Source organism: Parus major, chromosome 8, assembly GCF_001522545.3.
Source record: "Parus major isolate Abel chromosome 8, Parus_major1.1, whole genome shotgun sequence".
NCBI lineage: Eukaryota > Metazoa > Chordata > Aves > Passeriformes > Paridae > Parus > Parus major.
In genome coordinates this window covers 30,179,549-30,199,149 of record NC_031777.1, presented here as the reverse complement: position 1 = coordinate 30,199,149, position 19,601 = coordinate 30,179,549, and the positions used below count along the sequence as shown (strand labels likewise).

Genomic DNA, 19,601 nt, shown 5'->3' with positions numbered 1-19,601 from the left:
CATCCAGAATCTGTGTCAGCTCTCCCCATCCAGCCAGAAGTGTTTTGCTGGGACAGAGGGGAAGGGCAGCCCTGGTAAGGTGCCCTGAGAGCCCTGGCAGGGGCTGAGCCTCCTGGAATACCCTGTGGGATCTCACCTTTCAGAGGAGCAACCAGCCCTAATCACCTTCACCTTGGGAACCCCCTCTGGACATCCAGTGGTTTTGAAATACAGATTTTTCAGAATGCAGATGTTTAGAAGCTGAGCTACTTCCCTGCATTTATCCTTCCCAGAAAGGTGGGAGAGACTCAGACTGTTCCTCTGAGGAAGAGGCTATTTCTGTGCTGTCCCTTTCCTTTCTTGATGCATTGTGCACTCAATTATTAAAACCCCTTCCCAGAACTGGGAAAGGAGGGGGCCAGAGGAAGGAGATGGAGTTGCTTTGCAGCTGGAAAGCAACTGTGTACAGTGAGAGGGCAGAGTGCTGCAGCCTCCTTTTCTAATTCATCTAGCCTTGGGCTTTTTGGTAGGTTTTGTAATTTTAGGGAGCTGGTGAAGCATGGAATTGTAATGGAAATAATTCCAGCATTTCTGCTTGCCTGCCATAGGCTTCTCCCCAGCCAGCTGTGTTAGTGTGCAGCTGGCACAGAGCCCCCTCCTGAAACAACTCCACTATTTTTAGGCCATTGTAATATGAGCAAAGATATCCCAGGCAAGCATTGTCCTATAAAGTGATTCATGGAAAAGCTCCTGGGCAGTGAAATGCCAGTGGGAAAAATGACACTGGTGGTGCTTGGAGCATGAGCAGGGAGTCCCTCAGGGGGAGTCACAGAGCTCAGGGCTGGGAAACCTCCAGGAGTGTGTCTTGTCCTCATCTGGGCTGGAAGGACCTCAAAGCCCATCCAGTGTCACCCCTGCCATAGCAGGGACACCTTCCACTGCCTTTGGGCACTGCCAGGGATCCAGGAGCAGCCACAGCTGCTCTGGGCACCCTGTGCCAGGGAAGGATTTATCCCTGAGCTCCAATCTGATCCTGCTCTCTCTCTGTTTAAAGCAGGAAAAGGGCACCCTCCCCTCCCCAGGAAATTCTCTATTCACCATCTGATGAATGCGAATAAGGCACAAATCTTTAGATTTGGTTCTCTGTCACTGTCCTCATTGCTTTCCCAGGGACAAAGGGAGTTGCTGATGGAAGGCTGGCGTAGGATTATCATGGAATCATTTAGGTTGGAAAAGACCTTTAAGATGGAGTCCAACCACTAAGCCAGCTCTGCCATCAGTCTGCTGTGCTGAGATATATGGATATGTCTGTATTTTATGTTGACAGCCCTGAAGGGTCTTTGCACAAAACTCATTTCCAAGGGGAGGTGTCGCCCCAGCGGAGAGACTGATAGAATTCCAGAGGGATTCTAATCCATTGGCCTGGAAAGGCACGCAGCAGTTCATCTTCTGCCTTCTGCTTTTCATACTCGATGGCAGCAGCAACATTTGGACTGCAAAGATGAAATACTGAAAGCTGTTTTTCTTGGATTTAATCCCAAGCATTCCAGTTGGTTTTATGGCTTCTGAAATGGAGTTCATGGTTCTTTTTAGCCGGGCCAAGTTCAACCTTATGTTCCCATTTATCTGTTTTGCTGGTCTCCTAAACAGCGGATCTGAGATGGCAAATTCGTGTTTCATGGAAACCCAACTCCTGGCAGCTCTGGAAAGGGACTGGATGTGGATCTGGATGGTGCAGATCACGTGCACCAAAAAATGCTCAGAAAAATCCTGAGGTGTCCACATCAGATGCTCAACCCGGCCACCTCCGAAGGGCGTAAAAATAGAACCGCAAACCGCAGATCCCATCCCCGCCCCTTCCCATCCGGTGGGATGAGTGTGCCACCACCTATTCCCAACAAAAATACAGCTGAAGATGGGTTCTGGAGCCATCTCCCCACACTTCTCCACAGTGGATGGATCTGGAGCCATCTCCCCACACTTCTCCACAGTGGATGGATCTGGAGCCATCTCCCCACACTCCACAGTGGATGGATTTGGAGTTTTCCAGCAGCTGTGGCTGTCAGAGTTTGGTGCCCTACAAAAGGAGGCTGGGCTGTAACATGCACATGCTTGTTTTGGAGCCTGTTCCTCGTTCAGCACCTTCCCTGGGATCTGTGCCTGGTAATCAGGAGGATTTTCCAGCTGGTGGAGCTGGTAGAGACTTGCCTGGGGTTTTTAACCATGTTGTGTTGCTCCTTGGCAGCCTCAGCTGCAGCTCCAGTGCATGAACTCGCTGGGTTACAGCTCCTCAGTGAGCCTGTCCCAGCCTGTCCCATCCTGATTCCCTCCTGGCAGCAAGGACTCCCTGGCAGCCCAGCAAGGAGAACCTTTCCCAGCAGCTACCCCGGGCTGTCACTGCACACACAGCCAGGAGGGGATGAGCTGCTGGCCCCACATGGGTGTGTGACCTTGCTAGGCCATGAGCTCTGTGTGTGTCACGAGCTTGAGCATCTGCAGAGGCAGGAACAAGTCAGGGCAGGTGTGGAGGAGCAGGGGAATGCTCTAAAATGTTCTCTAGGTGAGGAAAGGAGAGCTCCAAAAACCTTCTGTTGGACAACTGAAGCTAAACAAGACGTGCAGAAAACATCGATGCTGTTGTGTGTGGTTGGTTCTGAGGTTTTTCCCAGCACAGCTCAACTTCAGTTTGTTAATTGTCTTTGTAAAGGAACTTGGTGTCGTGTTTTTTAATTGCTCTGGGAACCTTCTGAGCCTCCTGTCTCTTTGCTGTTGCAGAAGAGAATGCAGAGATCACCCTGGATTTGTCGCTGGCCTATCGTGATGACATGTTTGATGACTGGGAGGAAATAGCACATGCCATAGAGATCAGGAAGCTGAAGTGCACCTTTGGCTCTCCAAAAGTAAGGAATTTGAATGACCCTGGTTGTGGGGATGAGTGGGAGTTGTCCCCTTCCAATCACAGAACCATAGGATTGCCCTTTCCATGAAAAAATATTCTTCAATATCCAATATATACAACCTGAGACCGTTTTCTCTTTTATCTGGGAGAAAAGGCCAATCCCCAGCTGGTTCCCACCTCCTGTCAGGAAGAGGGTTTATCTTGGAAGGTCCCATTAAAGCTTGAAATGTGAACCTGTTTGAGGTCAAACCTTACTTACTCATTGATCCTAAACAATCAAAAACAGGAGAAGCATCCCTCAGCCACTGTCCCCACGGGCTGGAATTTGCAAGCAGGCTCTGGGTGCTCCCAGTGCTCCCAGTTGGAGAGCTCTGTGGTGTGCTGGTCCCAGGGGCTGAGGAGCTGCTCCCTGTCCTTTCTGCAGACGGTGGAGTCCGAGGGCCGTCACTATGACTGTGACTTCCTGCCCTTCATGGAGATTGGCAGCGTGGCACACAAGTACTACCTCATCAACATCCGCCTGCCCGTCAACGACAGGAAGGGCATCAACGTGGGCATCGGTGAGATCAAGGACATCCGCCTCGTGGTGAGTGTCCTGTCCCTCCCCTGCCACCCAGATCTGTGCCTGGGCTGCTGCAGCTCCTCTGCTGGAGCTCCTCTGCCTCCAGGGGACTGTCCTCCTCCTCCCTGCTCTTCTGAGGAGCTCTTCCCAAGCCTCCGAGCTCCCTGTGTCCTCACCTCGGTCTGCCTGGGGTGCAGAGTCCTTATGGGCAGGAGCTAAGGAGGAACAGGAGGGTTCAGAGGGGGCCTGGTGTGTGCTGGAGTTGGCTGTGGCCATGTCTGGGAAGGCTGTCAGTGATCCTTGCTCTGCCCACCCTTGAGGCTTGGTGAGCAGGGATGCTTTTCCCAGCTGGGGACGCTCCCAGCACAGCCGTGGTGGCTGCAGACAGTGGTGGGAGGACACTGGAGAAACACATTGATGAGCCCATGCTCTTCCCACCAGGGGGACTTGGCTCCATGAGGATCTCCTTGTCTGGGAGTCATTCCACCAGCTTTTTCCATGCTGTGTCAGAATTCCCTCTCTCCCTCACCAGGGAAGCCGTGACTGCTGGCATTTGTTCTCAGACCTTCTGGAACCTGCCCAGGTGGCCTGGGGGCTCAGTGGGCACCCGTTCTCTGTCCATCATTGGCCAAACCATGGTTGGGATGCACTTCCACGTGTGTGCCTCTCCTGACACTCCATGAGGAGAAGCACAGGATGATGGTGTTAAACCCTGTACCCTGGTTTTCCTCAGGGCATCCACCAAAACGGAGGCTTCACCAAGGTGTGGTTTGCCATGAAGACCTTCCTGACTCCCAGCATTCTGATCATCATGGTGTGGTACTGGAGGAGGATCACGCTGATGACACGTGCTCCCGTCCTGCTGGAGAAGTGAGTGGGGGGCCATGGTGGTCATTGCTCCCGGAGCCCATGGTTGGGAGATAGGAATTGTCTCTTCTCCATCGCCTCCCTCCACCCAGGCACTTTGGGAGCTGGAGACCTCCACAGCTTCTCTTTCCTTTCCTGTTAAACCCCTGGAGAAAAAGGAGCTGCCCTGAGGAGTTCAGTCCTAGGGGGTTTGGTGGCAGGAGGTGACACTTCCCAAACAGTGCTGGATTTCCTTCTGTCACTCTCCATGCCCAGCTTTGGCTTTGGGGGCTCTGTCCTTCCCTTGCACACCGGACAGAGATGGTGTTTGTGCCTCTCCAGGGTCATCTTTGCTCTGGGAATTTCCATGACGTTCATTAACATCCCTGTGGAGTGGTTTTCCATCGGATTTGACTGGACTTGGATGCTGCTCTTTGGAGACATTCGGCAGGGCATCTTCTATGCCATGCTGCTCTCGTTTTGGATCATCTTCTGCGGGGAGCACATGATGGTGGGTACTGCACCCATGGCAAGGTTGTTTCCAGCCCCTCTTCCAGGAAATCCTGGCAGCTCCCTTGCTGGTGGTTGGATGATGCTGTGGGGACTTGCAGCAGCTGAGGGGATTTCAGGCTAACTTGCTTTTCCTTTTTCTCCTCCTCCCCACCCGGCGATCAGGACCAGAATGAGCGGAATCGGCTCTCGGGGTACTGGAAGCAGGTTGGACCCATCGCCGTGGGCTCCTTCTGCCTCTTCATCTTCGACATGTGCGAGAGGTGGGTGCAGCTGCGCTCCCGGGCTCGCCCATCCCACAGCAGAGGTTCCTGCAGCAGGGACCCCATGGCTGGGTGCACAGCCCCATCCCCCAGAGCCAGGAGAGGCTCCTGCAGCAGCTCTGAAGTGTGCTGGCCATGGAAACAATTCCCACCTCACCTTCTCCTCACCCACATGGGAAAGCAGCACAGCTTTTCCCCTGCAGAACCCTGGGAAAAGGTTCTCCCCCAGAGGTGCTGGCACTGAGCAGATCCCCAGGGAATGGGCACGGCCCCGAGGCTGCCGGAGCTCCAGCAGCGCTGGGACAACGCTCTCAGCTGCAGGGTGGGGTTGTTGGGACAGGAGTTGGATCAATGATCCTTGGGGGTCCTTCCAACTCAGGATATTCCCTGATTCTATGATTCCCAGGCTACAGAGAGGACAAGGGGCCCTCTGAGCCCTCTGACAGTTGGTGTTGTCTCTCCTCTCTGCAGGGGAGTGCAGCTCAAGAACCCCTTCTACAGCATCTGGACCACCGAGGTGGGCACGGAGCTGGCTGTATCCTTCCCCTGCTTTGTGGGAGAGGGAGATGCTCCCTCCTGCCAGGCCCCTGCGAGGGAGGTGTGGGCAAACTCCTGCTTTTAGGGGGCAGAGGGTGCCTCAGGCACTGCAGGAGACCACTGAGGAACTGAATATGGGAATCACCTGGATCATGTTTTCTAGGATTTCTTGTTGGTTTGTACCATTTTTCCTTAACTTCCCCTGCACAGATGGCCTTTATTATAGTAGCAGGGATCTGCCTGTGCCTCTATTTTCTCTTCCTGTGTTTCATGGTCTTCCAAGTGTTCAGAAACATCAGTGGGAAGCAGTCGAGCCTCCCTGCCATGAGCAAGGCTCGCCGCCTTCACTACGAGGTAAGGGTCCTCCTTGGGGCACAGATTATTTGTTTCTAAAACACATTTTGGACCTCAAAGTCTGTTCTGAGACCCCCCCTTTAGCTATTTCCTCATACTTCCATTTCTCCTCTAATATTAATTTATGTGTTTAATGGGAGGTCTTGCTAAGACCATCTAGTTTTTCATGGTGTAAATTTGGATTTTTTGGGGCATCATTTCCTTATGAAGTTGCTGAGGGTCAAAACACAACACATTCCCCCCATTATCCCCATTTTTAGTCCATAATTTTATATATTTTTCTGTCCTACCTGATTTGCCTGCTGTCAAACCCAAGGGGCTCACTCTCAGTGCTTGACCTGCTTCTACAGGGGTGCAAATATTTATCCCCAAAGTTGTTCTGTTAAATTATGGTCCCTTCTTTAAACAAGTCCTAATCTCCCATCAGAAATGCACATAAAAAATTAGAAAATTGGACTTGAAGGAATTTGAAGCAGATAGTGAGTGGTTTTTCCCTCTGGAAGGAGGCAGAGGGGTTCATCTTGTGGTGCAGAGCTGCTGCTGCCACACTCCACATCCAAACACGTGGGGAGCAGGGAACAGGTGTGGAAGAGTTAAATTAATAGTCCTTTGTTGTCGTGGTGTGGCAGGGTAATTACGCAGACACTGACATTTCCACCTAAATTCCACAACCAGCTTAAAAAAACCCACACGCTCGCCCAAAACCAAAAGAATTTGTAAGTAAAAATGTAAAAGCAGTGAAAGCAGGGGCAGTGGGATTGCCAGCCAAGGAGTTCATCTGGGAATCTCCATCCTGTGACAGCCAGCCAGGTTTTCCAGACGCTGGAATCGCTGCAGCTCCCTCCCAGCCGGGCTGGGGGTGAGGATGAGTGCGGCGAGACCCGAGCCCACGCTGAGACACCACCACTGTTTGTTTTACCATCCCCCCCTGCAGCTCGGCTCACACCGACGTGCCACCTCTTCCACTTAATTAAGAGCTGCTCAATCAGTCACCAGGCAAATGTCATGGAAAGGCAGCGCTGTCCAGACGTGGCCACCCCGCGCGGAGCTTCCGGCAGGAGCGCAGACGTGTGGGGAGCGGAGGATATGGGCTGTGCTCAGCACGGCACACGAGTGGGTGGAGGTTGTTTTGCTTTGGGGTTTCGTGGGTTGGACCCTTGTTTTATTTTTTATTTTTTATCCTCGTGTCTTGTCTATCCTAAAACCAAAAATGGGTTTTGTGGATTTTGTTAATGTGACCAGTGACATTTCTCTCTAAACAGGGGCTGATTTTTAGGTTCAAGTTCCTGATGCTCATCACCCTGGCCTGTGCAGCCATGACCGTCATCTTCTTCATCGTGAGCCAGGTGAGGGATGGCTCTGGGCTTCCCGGGAGAGCATCAGCTTCCAGCCGCTCCCGGCGCCGGCTCATCGCTGGTCAGGCAGGACTGGCCTGTTCTGAGCACCTTTGATAATGAGTTGCTTTTGAAGAAGTTGTTTTCATTTATTTGAAGTTCTGCCATGCAGTTGTTGAGGCTGGAGCTGGCACAGAGGCCCTTGGCTCCCGGGGAGCATTGGGGCTGCGCTGTGGGAAATTGGCTTTAGTCATTTCTGAGAACACAGTGAGGGGAAAATGTTCACACTGAAACACCCGGGTGGCTTTGTGTGCCCACAGAGACATGAGAGCATCCAGCCTTCCCTGGGCTGACTGCAGCCCTGCTGTGGCCAGCAGCAGCTGTACCTGTTCATCCTGAGCTCTGATGTACAAATGAGATTTATCGCTGCTTGAATCATGGAGTTGCAGTCTGGCTTGAGCTGGAAGGGACCTCAAAGCCCATCTCATGGGCAGGGACAGCTCCCACTGTCCCAGGCTGCTCCAAACCCATCCAGCCTGGCCTTGGGCACTGCCAGGGATCCAGGGACAGCCCCAGCTGCTCTGGGAATTCTATCCCAGGGCCTGCCCACCGGGCCAGGGAACAATTCCTGCAATCCCAAGATCCCATCCAGCCCTGTCCTCGGGCACTGGGAGCCATTCCCTGGGTCCTGTCCCTCCATCCCTTGTCCCCAGTCCCTCTCCAGCTCTCCTGGAGCCCCTTCAGGCCCTGCAAGGGGCTCTGAGCTCTCCCTGGAGCTTCTCCTCTCCAGGTGAGCACCCCCAGCTCTCCCAGCCTGGCTCCAGAGGGGCTCCAGCCCTGCAGCAGCTCCATGGCTCTCTTTTTAAACTACTTTAGTTTTCTTCTTGGCCTTTCTGTTGCTCTTTAACAGAAAGCAACATTGCAGATTGAGCAGTCTGTGTATCTTGAAGGAATATTAATATTGATGATATTTTCATGGATGTTGACAGCCCTCAGCATGTGGCAGGTTGGTGCTGTCAGCCTGGCCCCTGCTCAGCCAGCCATGCTCAGCACATTGATTCCCCCATTATTCAGGCTGGTTTTCCTGCTAGTTTTACCTGTTTCACGAGGTCTATTTTTAGCAGTGGGGTATTTTGGGATGTCACTGGTGTCCCCAGGTAGGGAGTGCCCTTTGTGTGCCAATCTGTGCTGTGGCAGGAGTACCACAGAGCAGAGGTTCGGTCACAGCAAACGAGACATCAGAGCTGAAGGAGTCCTGAGGGAATCATTTTCTCAGGAATCATTTTTTCCCTGCAGACGGAGACTGAGGAGGAGAATCCCAGCCTGACTTCTGCCTCACTGAACCTGTTACACTCCATTTCCTCCCTCCTGTTGAACTGACTGTTCTCACTCATTTACTCCAAGGCTGTGTTTTTATGGTATTTGCTCTTCCTGATGGCCTGTCCGTGTCTGTTTTCTCTGGACAGGTGACAGAAGGCCACTGGAAGTGGGGGGAAGTCACAATCCAGGTCAACAGTGCCTTCTTCACCGGCATCTACGGGATGTGGAATCTCTACGTGTTCGCCCTCATGTTCCTGTACGCACCATCCCACAAGAACTACGGTGAAGACCAGTCCAATGGTAAATGTCCCCAAATGACCTGAGGGCTCTCATGGAGACAAAGAGGCACAAAGTAGGGGATGCCTTCTGTGCCTTTTTTTTCCTGGCCCAGGTGCACACTCAGTGCCTTGAAAAGTTTTGCAAGTGATGGTTTGGGTTTCCAGGCAGGTATTTGAATTAATGGCTGGGTTAGACAGGTTTGACTTTTAGGCAAGGCTGGCTGGAGCCTTCAGGATGGTTTTTGTGCCTTTTAGCACTGCCCAGATGGAGCTGCATAGCTCAGATGGAGGGATGAGGAGTGGGGAAAATAGACCCTCCTGGCAGGGAGTTGTGCAGAGCCAGAAGGGCCCCCCTGAGCCTCCTTTTCTCCAGGCTGAGCCCCTTCCCAGCTCCCTCAGCCTCTCCTGGTGCTCCAGACCCTTCCCAGCTCTGTTCCTTTCTCTGAACGTGCTACGGCCCCTCAATGTGTTTCTTGGGCTTCTATTTAAATAACTGTACATAAAATAATTGATAGGAAAGTTGCTGGTCCGTGGCTGAAAAGGCTGGAGGGAATAAACTGGATCCTTCCAAATAGTCCCATATTTTATTGTGGGACCACTCTGATGGAAGGCGTTTGTTTCTCAGGTGACCTGGGGGTGAACAGCGGGGAGGAGCTGCAGCTCACCACCACCATCACCCACGTGGACGGGCCCACAGAGGTCTACAAGCTGGCTCGGAAGGAGGCTCAGGAGTGACACGGAGGTGCCTCAGCAGGGACCAGCCTGGGGTGGGGAGCAGAGGACACACGAGTCCCTCTGGCTGGAGAGCTCTCCGGCCGCATCCGCTCCTCCAGCACCCCGTCCCTGGTGCGTTCACAGAGCAGCCACAGCGAGCAGAACATTTGTAACTCTTTACTATGGTGTAGTTATTCCTGGGGGGAGGGCTGTGTATATTGTGTTACACTCGGGCACGTAAAACCCTGCTGGAAGGGCACTGAGGTTGCAAAGTCGCACGTCGGGACGTGGGGCCGGGGCAGAGCTGCCGTGGGGATGGTTTGATTTTGCTGGGTGTGCTGGTGCATAAAGGTGCTGCAGGCAGCTCAGGCAGGAGCACGTGCTCAGTACTCTGGGTTTGCTCCTGTGTGCAACTTACACAAGGTGTTGGTTGCAGGAGGGAGCCTTGTAGAAACATTTAATTCCACCGCTGTAGCTGTACTGACCCTTGTCTGAGTCTTTGGTGGGGCCCTGCAGCCACTGCCGCTGGATGAAGCAGCTGGGAGAGGAGTAGGCTGTTAGTAAAGCTTTAGTAGAAGCAGTGACTGCTTTCTCAGCAGGTTTTACAGCTGTTTGCTGAATACAGGGAATGTCCAGCCTGGATGCTGAGCTGAGTTGCAGGAGAACAGAGCGCTCCTGACCCGGGTTCCCAGCTGGCTGATCCCACAGCCAGCTCCTCCCTGTTCTCAGTCCCTTTGGCTTCCCGTGCTCTCATGGCTTCCTCCACCTTCCCCTTTAGTTACAGCGCATCCCTGGGAGCTGGGCAGCCTCGCTGTGTGCACTGCCAGGCTGGAGCAGAGCTGGATTCTTCCAGGGATTATCAGACTTGAAAGGATCTGCTGGTCACGCACTAATGTGGATCTGTGCTTTCCCAGAGCAGACACAGGCGCTGGGCTCGCTCAGCCCCGTGCAGAGAGACCTTGGGCAACGAGAGGGGAGTGGGAACTGAGCTGGGGTGGAGGCTTGAGCTGAGCCCTGCTGGGACCAGTTCAGAGAAGTGAATGGAGGGGAAGGGCCTGCACTGCTCTGGGCACAGCTTCCATCACCTGGAGTGTCCAGGGAGCCTCATGAGCTGGCAGGAGTAAATGTCTGTGTTAACTGCTGGTACACGTAATTCACCCTCCCAGTTCTGGCCCTGCAAGGTAAGAATCTGCTGCTGCTGTGTGCTGCTGAAGGGTTAGAGAGGAGGCAGAGAGGGGAAACTCATTCCTGTCAGCCCAGCTACCATCACAGTTCCCATCCCAGAATTTATTCATTTACCCTCATCTATTTATTAAAGCTCAACACAATGACTGAAGAGAGGGTGGCACCACGAGATCACCTTGCATGGGTTTGATTGCTGGACACCCCAGTTTGTGCACCATCACATGGGGCTCCTCCAGTCAGGATGTGCCACACCTCTGCCAAAGGCCTGCTCCCCCTGTATTAACTGGAGCTCCTGTTGGATTTTCTTAAAGCAATTCCATTTGTTGTGTTTGCCCTCCCCGGGATCCCCAGCTTCCCCTGCCTCTGGAGGCAAAGCAGGTCCAAGCAGTGTTCCTACTCGTAGTAGTTACTCCATTACAAAGTTAATTAAATCAACGCACATCCCTGGAACCCTGGAACGTTCCCAGCTGAACACTCGACTTTGCAACTTTACCATCCCTTTTCCCTTGGGTTCTTACGTGATATTTATGTTGTCCCCATAGCTGTGTCCGTGGGTTCTTTTCCAGCTTAGACTTTAGCATTGCATTTTGTAAAGGCTCCCCAGGAACGGGGAGCTGCAGCTTTCAAACCAAATTTTGTGTCAAACACTAACAATTTGTTTACGGGGCGCGTGGACGTGTGCGTGCGTGTGTGGGTTTTTTATTTCTTCCTTCCTCAGCCCTATTCATATGTCTTGGAAATAGTCCCTGGGTCTTATTAAAATATATCCTTTTGTTTTTTGTTTAGGATGAGTTCAGTTTTTACAGAATGCTTTCAGCAACCTGGAAAACACGTAGTTTTGTTAATTTAAATAAAATATACAATATTGTGGATTTGTTGTTGGAATTTCCTCTCATCTTCAATTTCCTCTGGCAGTGGGAAGCCAGTCCTCCTTGTCCTGCCCTTCCAGACCCTCACTCAAAGTCCCTCTCCAGCTCTCCTGGAGCCCCTTTAATTGTGGGAAGGGGCTCTTAAGGTCTCCCTGGAGCCTTCTCTTCTCCAGGCTGAACAACCCTGCAGGGTTTTCCTTCCTGTCCCTGTTTGCCAGCCCTGGGATGTCACAGCTGTGCTGTGACCTTTGTGTGTTGGCCATCACCCCACTGAAGTGTTGATTTGGGCATCACCCTCCATCTGCTGCCCATATTTCAGCGTGCTGCTGCCTGTCTTACTGTCTATAATCCAGGGAAAATAAATTATTAAAAAAGTGTTGGTCTCTTCTCCCAGGGAACAAGTGACAGGACAACAGGAGACAGCCTCAGGTTATGCCAGGGGAGGTTTGGGTTGGAGATTTGGGAAATTTTTTTCATGGAAAGAGTTGTCCAGCCCTAGCAGAGCTGCCCAGGGCAGGGGTGGAGTGCCCATCCCTGGAGAGATTTGAAAGATGTGTGGATGTGGCACTTGGGGACATGGGGAATGACTGGACTCAGTGGTCTGAGAGGGCTTTTCCAACCTAAATAATGCCATAATTCTTCAACTGGCACTTAGGGAGTAGTGGAAAATTTGATGCAAACGGACAAATTTCAGTATCGAAGGCCTGCAGTCTCCTTGCAGGAGGGGCTGCCCTGATAAAACAGCACCTAACAGAGGGTCCGGGTGTGAGCTTTGAGCAGAACCCGTGGCTCCATTCCCGCTGCAGCCTGGCCACAGGAACTGCAGCTCTTTGGGACCTAAAGGAGCGAATTAAATGAGATTTCAGTGCCTGTAGAGCCGCCAGCCGCCGGCACACGCTCCTGTCCCGGAGGAGCATTATTTGCCGGGACGCGCATCCCGTCCTGGCCGGGCTCTGCTGCCATCTGCTGCCACCAGAGCCCGGCTCCCGGCTGGACAACACAAACCAGCGAAATGTGGGGAATTCGGGGATGCAGAGAAGCCACAATTGCCTGCAAGGTGCTGCTCGGGGTCCGGGCTGGCCCTGGAGCTTGGTGAGTCCGTGTCGCCGAGCAGGGACACAGCGAGAACAGGCAGCAATGGGCAAAGCCACCTGAGAGTGTCAGCGCTGGCTGGGGACAGGGAGCTGCCGGGTTTCTCTCCTCGTCCTTTTTAAACCCACTTCCAGCAGCCCCCCAAACAATTCGTATGTTGTGGGACACTGAGTGTCCCCTCTCCCACCCCAAATCCTGCGGCACAGAGCTGTTTTCTGGGATTTTGTTAGGATGCCGGTGAAGGATTGGGTGCATTGCTGGGGACGGAATGGCAGGAGAGGAGCTTCAGCTCTGCTTATAATGACAGTCACCTGCTCTCAACGGGACACTTTTTGGGGTAAAATAAGCAATGAGCAGCAACAGATTTATTTTTGGAAGGTTTTGATCTGTGGTGGGCACATGGAAGTGTCACGGGTCTGCTTCCCACTTAGCACCTGACACCATGCTGTGCGAGAGCTCTCGGAGTTCTTCCCTTGTCAGAGCCTATTATAGGAAATCAATCCCAGCTCCAGGCTTTAGATCTGGAGGTTAAAATAAAACACCTCTTAGAAAGAACCATTGGAAAGCTTGGGAAATATCTGAAAATGGGATAACTGAGCAAAAATGGCTAGCGCAGAATTAGCTACTCCTTCCTAGCCAGCGTTTCATTGTGGCTAATAAATACCTCATAAACACCAGAAATGATGGTTTAGAAATACCCCATAAACACCAGAAATGATGGTTTGTAAATCTGCTCTGAAAATCCCCAGTAATGATGGGATTTGGGCAAAGTGAGTGGCTTGCAGGTTGTGAGCCTTGCCACAGGCAAGTCAGCCAGCCTGGAGAGATGGGAACCCTAAAGCAAATGTAAGATAAACAGGAATTTTTTCCAACAGAACGAAGGCAAGGGGTGATCCCTTACCCCATGTTGACCCCACTAATGTTGATTAGTGGATTTTCACAATTCTGCTTTATTCTCTTATTTTCATTTATTAATTCAGACAGGAACTTTCAAAGCATCTCAGGACAAATGGGCACCCTACTGGCTTTGGAGTTGCCATTTCTTTTTTAAGGATTTGGGTTTAGTTCCCCCTGCATGGGGATGAATTTGGTCCAAATTCTACCTCAGGTATTTCAGCCTCATGTCAAGATTGAAACTCCTCTGGTTTTTTTGTGTTAGACAAAAAAACCTCCACAGCATTATAAAATAGATCTAAAGGGATGCTTTTTGTTGGTCTGGGATAGGAGCATTACAAGGCTGATGGAAGTGGATTTAAAACAGATACCACAGTGTTAGGAACACAACAAGGATTGGAGAAATAAGAAAGGATAACCCAGAAAACCACAAATGGTTTGGGAAGAATGAGCTTGGGGAAGGACTGGGAAGTGTTCCTCCACAAGTGTTGATTCCAGCACAGTTACTGAGTTGTTTTTTATGAATTTCTTCCTCATCTTGGGAGTTCTGCCAGATGTCCTTGTGGTCCATAAATCCTGCATTCCCTGTACCCACTATCAATGGTTTATCCTTCTTCCCAAGCTTTGTTAAACTCCCCCAGGTCTGAGAGCAGAGAAACATGTCCAGCCCTAACCTTAACAATTCTACCAACAATTCATTTAAGGTTTTTTTAATACATGGGCATCAGTTAGAGCTTGTTGATTGCTGCTTCGCAGATTCAATCTCACTTCTTGTTGATTAGGCTTGAAGATCATCAAAGAACATCCTTTCTTAAAGAAATTTTACACATTCCCCATTTTGCAACATGACCAGCCCGTAGATGACCCACAAACAGAAACACCTCATAAAATACTTTAATTTCGGACCGAACCCCTCAGAGGCCGACGGCCATTTTGGGGCGTGAGGGCAGGCGGTGCCTGGGCGGGAACGCGAGGGCGGGAAGGGGCGGGAAGGGGCCGTGAGGGCAGAGCCCAGCCCGGGACGGGATCCCACGGGCGGGAAGGGGCCGTGAGGGCAGAGCCCAGCCCGGGACGGGAACCCACGGGCGGGAAGGGACCGTGAGGGCAGAGCCGAGCCCGGGACAGGAACCCACGGGCGGGAAGGGGCTGTGGGGGCACAGCTGAGCCCACGGCGGCGGCCGGGACGGAGCGGGGCGAGAAGGAACCGGGGATGGCTCTCTTCCTCGGCCGTGCCGGAGCTGGAACAGCGGGGACACACGGCCGCCTGCTCCTGTCAGGCACCGGGTGGTGCGAGCTCCGGTGTACCCGCATGAGGGCGTTTTTGGAGAGACTGCGCTGGGGGAAATTCCTAATAAACGAGGAGAAATATTTGTGATTGTGACACACAGCTACTCTATTTCATGCGGCGGTGTGAGGGAGACAAACCAAACAGTGGAATCACAGAATAGCCCGAGCTGGAAGGGATTACACGGATAAAGTCCTGAGTGGACCTTGCTGGCCGCTGCCCCAGGGCTCGGTGGCTTACCCGGGGAGGGCTGAGAAGCTGCTCAGGGCATCCCTGCCCCTCTTAATGTCAGTGGGGGCGAAAACCTGACCCGGATTTGAAGTTTTTTAATTAAATCAGCCCTTAATTTAAGCTGGGAGATGCGCAGGGCGAATGAAAGACGGCAGAGCCCGGCAGTTCCTGCGGGTCTGCGGTGCGGGGAGCTGAGGCAGGGCGAGACTCGCCTTTGTGCGTGGGGCGAGGGATGGAGCGGCACAGCTCGGCTGCGGCGGCTTTAATTCAGGCGGTTGTGTTGATTATTTATTTCTTTTCACGGGGAGGTTGAGTGGAAGGCTGGATTTACGGAGGCACGGAGCCTCCCCTCCCGCGGCGGCGGCGGCGCTCCGGGCGAGGGTGGTGCCGCTTTCCCGGGGGCTGGAACACGCCTTCCCGGGGGCAGGAGCGCGGCTTTCCCGGGGCTGGAGCACGGCTTCCCGGGAGCCCGAATATCCCTTCCCCGCGGCTGCCAGGCGGTTTCAGCCCCGTTTCGCTGCTCGGTGGAGCTGATGGCTGCAGGTGAATTCTTATTCTCTCCTCGTAGCGTTAAACGTGCATGGGCTGCATGGCTGAGGTAGGGAAGGAATAGTGATTTATTTCAAGGGAAAAGGATGGGAGTGATTTATTAATTGCTGATTTCAATAACGCACCCTTTCCCCCCTCCCTCTCCGCAGCCCACCTCTGCATAGGGCTGTGTAAACTTGGTGGAACTCGGGCTTTTTGGGTGAAAAGCTCCCCTGACGTCTCGGCGCAGCGAACATGCCTGAGCAGAGCAATGATTACAGGGTGGTGGTGTTCGGAGCAGCGGGGGTCGGCAAAAGCTCCCTGGTCCTGCGCTTTGTAAGGGGCACTTTCAGGGAAACCTATATCCCCACCATCGAGGATACGTACCGGCAGGTGATCAGCTGTGACAAGAGCATCTGCACCCTGCAGATCACGGACACCACGGGCAGCCATCAGTTCCCTGCCATGCAGCGGCTCTCCATATCCAAAGGACATGCCTTCATCTTGGTGTACTCCGTCACCAGCCGGCAATCCATGGAAGATCTTCACCCCATCTTCGATGAGATCTGTCAGATCAAAGGCGACATCCAGAAAATCCCGATAATGTTGGTGGGGAACAAAAGCGACGATGCACAGAGGGAGCTGGATGCCAGCGAGGGGCAAGCGCTGGCCAGCAAGTGGAAGTGTGCCTTCATGGAGACATCTGCCAAAATGAACTACAACGTGCAGGAGCTCTTCCAGGAGCTCTTGAATCTGGAGCAGAGGAGAACTATCAGTCTCCAGGTGGATGGAAAGAAATCCAAACAGCAGAAAAAGAAAGATAAACTGCAAGGCAAATGCTCTGTTATGTGATTGCCTTTGGCTGGACTTGCTGCACGGCACAGCTGGAGCGTGGACTCCCACAGAAAATACATTTCTGCTGGAGATTTTGGAGGAATCCACGCCTTGCAGGGTTGTTGCTTTCCTCTAAAATCCCAGCTGGGTAATTGTATGTGTTGTTTTTAAGGAGGATGGCTTCTGCATGTTTATTTTTTTAAACCAATAAATGTTCCATGTTAGCAATTACCTGTGACTAAAAGTTTTTAATGTAAGAAGTTTTTCAGATGCAGAAAAAAGTCTTTCAGAACAAGCCTCCCTATTCTTGTGAGTACATGCCAGTTTTTAAATATCTCCAGCCTGTTAACTCAGAGGAAATAATCTATAATGTGTAGAGTTAAATTGTTTTCAGCAATCTATTGACCAGAGAAAATCTCTATCAAAGTGAGGCATTTGCTCTAAAAATGAGCATGTGTGTGGCTCTGGGTGCCTAAATTTTTGATTGACAGCCTGGCTTGCCCACCAAAGCTGCAACTTTTGCGTGGCAAAAGTGAAGTTTTCCTGTGTGCTGTGCAGTTCCCGAGGGCAGTTCTGGGAGTGATTACAGCTGTATCTGTATAAAATCAGGCTTTCATTCCTGCTTTACTCCGGCTTCTTCTGTTCACTGAGGCAGGAGACTCCACGTGCTCTCATTCCCAGTCCAGGAGCGATCCTTGGTGTCCTTGAGCAGGAGCTGCCTCCCGATGAAGGTAACTGGCAGGTTCTAAGTGCCCACTGATGCAGAAACTGGTTATCTTTTCCTTGCCCAGCCATTGCCCTGGTTTTGCTGTCTGAAGCTCCTTTTCTCCTGGAATTCTGTTATTTCTTTTCCCTGCTCCATCCAAGTCACCCAGGGTCTAGTAGAGACCTGGGATGAGTCAGTTCAGATGACACTGCCTGGGGAAGGAGCATCTACACCTGGAAGCAAACCCCTCTCTGATGAGAACATTCAGCAGACACTTCATGTGAATGAAGGGACTGGAGGGGTTGAAAAGCTGTGTTGATGTGGCATTGGGGGCTGTGGGTCAGTGCTGGGGAGCAGTTGAACTCCATGGATCTTAGAGGGCTTTCCAAAGCTAAATATTTCCATGATTCTGTCTCCTATTTTGGGTGTGTTTTAGCCCAAGTGGAAGACTGTAAGAACTCAGTGTTGCACCGTAGGTTTGGTGTTTACACAGCACTGTGGTCTTGACACATGAGACACAGGAGGAGAGGAATTGCTGCTTTTTATAGCACTTTTCTAGTGAAGTGATTTCCTTGTTGAAGGTGAACACAATATGGAGCAGGAGGTGCTGGAGGCTTTCAGGCTCTTACTGTGAAAGTGGGATAGGATGAGCTTTATGGTCCTTCCCAACCCAAACCAGTCTGGCTTTCAGTGGAAGGTGCTGTAGAAGGGCCTTTTCTCCCAGACCTCTTTGTTCCTTTTGCAGGCTAATACACAAACCTGTGAAATTTGTATCCATGTGAACACACGACATTTGGACAGCTCTTGGCACCTGGTGCTCCCTTGTCTCCTGTGCTATCCCTGAGCTGCTTTTCCAGTGTCCTTAGGCTGTCCCTACACACTCATGGGGTCAGATGGCTCCATGTGTGCCAGGGGTTTGTCCTGGTTTCATCTGGAGCCATCACACCATTTCATTCAGCAGGAAAACCTATTACTTATGATTTCAGAAAGCCAGCTCCTGCAGGAGGGTTTGGAGCTGTCCAAAAGGTTAGGCTCACACCCCAAAACCAGCACAGAGATTTTCCCTGTTGGAGAAGGGACCCCCCAAGCTCCCAGTGCTGGACCTGTGGTGCTGGCTGGTGTTGCCCCCTGTGTGTGACCTCTCCTGGGGCAGTCAGGGGGCTGTGGGAGCAGCCCTGATGGCTTTGCCTGGACATAACTCTTCCTTTCTCCTCTCTGTGCATGGATTTTCTCACTCTGTTCTCTCATGTCCAAGCACTTACACAAAGCTCCTCGTGGGTTGTTTGGTTATTATTGCAAAAACTATTTCAGTTCCATCGCAGCCTTTGAAACCCCCCAAAGACGTTTTCTGTCTAAGCCTTTTTAAAATGTCAGGAGACCTAATAATGTCTCTACAACTCCCACTGCCTTCATGGAGATGCCTGTGCGAAGGATCTGCAATTACTCACACAGCCAGGATGTTCTGGAATGTGTCATTAGCACTGCTGTGTGTTCCCTGTGCGGGGTGTGGAGGTCTCCAAGGGATCTGTCAGAGCAACAATCCATTGGAACAAAACAGGCCCAGGCATTCCTGCACCCGGGAGAATCCCTGAGGGAGCTGGAAAGGGAAGCAAAGGAGGCTCAGGGGACCCTTCTGGTTCTGCACAAGTCCCTGACAGGAGGGGACAACCGGGGGGGATTTGGGATCTGCTCCCAGGAGGAGAGGGAATGGACTCAGGCTGGGGCAGGGAGAGGCTCAGGTCGGACATCAGCAGGAATTTCTTCATGGAAAGAGTGGTCAGACGTGGGAAGAGACTGTCGAGGGCAAGGGGTGGAGTCCCCATCCCTGGAGGGATTTCAAAGCTGTGTGGATGTGGCACTTGGGGATGTGGGCCAGCAGTGGCCTCGGCAGTGCTGGGGGGATGATTCAACTGGACCATCTCAGTGGACTTTTCCAACCTAAACAATTCCACAATTCAAAGCTTCCTTTGCTTGCCACGAGACCAAGACTCTGTGGCAGTTTTGGTGCTGGGGTGCTCCTGAGGGTGTCCCAGTTCAGAAACACAAACCAGAAGGGGAACAAGTGACACCTGCTGTGTCTGCCTTTCATGCTCTGTAACTAATCTATGCCTGGGGTGTGCAGCTCAATTGTACTGTATTAATAAATAAATTCTATTATTGGCTGTTTCCATATGAACTGAACTAACCTGGCTTGGGTGTGTGCCATCTATTGTTCCTATAGGAAGGGAATTTCATTGGAGTGGATGCTGTGTTTTGTGCTGAGGGTATATATTGGAAGGATTGAATAAGTGCAGGTTAGAAAAGCAGCAGACCTGTAGTTTTTCAGTTATCTTTTGATGAAGGACATTGAGGTGAAGCCATCTGTCAGCGATGAAGCAGCA

General features: G+C 52.0%; 2 protein-coding genes across 3 annotated transcripts in view; both read left to right on the top strand.

The window, feature by feature from the left end:
- Positions 1-11,653, top strand: part of WLS (Wnt ligand secretion mediator) — a 25,151-nt gene extending 13,498 nt beyond the window's left edge. Inside the window, exons 3-12 of the mRNA XM_015636861.3 lie at positions 2,755-2,879; positions 3,303-3,464; positions 4,174-4,310; positions 4,629-4,797; positions 4,962-5,059; positions 5,531-5,594; positions 5,807-5,950; positions 7,213-7,296; positions 8,751-8,904; positions 9,508-11,653. Of these exons, the coding sequence (XP_015492347.1) occupies positions 2,755-2,879; positions 3,303-3,464; positions 4,174-4,310; positions 4,629-4,797; positions 4,962-5,059; positions 5,531-5,594; positions 5,807-5,950; positions 7,213-7,296; positions 8,751-8,904; positions 9,508-9,617 (1,247 nt within the window). The 3' untranslated portion in view covers positions 9,618-11,653. The remainder of the gene's footprint in view (positions 1-2,754; positions 2,880-3,302; positions 3,465-4,173; positions 4,311-4,628; positions 4,798-4,961; positions 5,060-5,530; positions 5,595-5,806; positions 5,951-7,212; positions 7,297-8,750; positions 8,905-9,507) is intronic.
- Positions 11,654-15,330: 3,677 nt separating this feature from the next.
- On the top strand, positions 15,331-16,964 carry DIRAS3 (DIRAS family GTPase 3). 2 transcript variants are annotated; one of them, XM_015635605.3, is made up of 2 exons: positions 15,331-15,695; positions 15,851-16,964. In XM_015635605.3, exon 2 carries the CDS (start codon positions 15,936-15,938, stop codon positions 16,530-16,532), a length of 597 nt encoding a protein of 198 aa, XP_015491091.1. In that variant the 5' UTR covers positions 15,331-15,695; positions 15,851-15,935; the 3' UTR covers positions 16,533-16,964. The 2 variants fall into 2 exon arrangements, with proteins under 2 accessions (XP_015491091.1, XP_015491092.1); XM_015635606.3 differs by having other exon boundaries at positions 15,333-15,750; positions 15,851-16,745.
- The last annotated feature ends 2,637 nt before the right edge of the window (positions 16,965-19,601 follow it).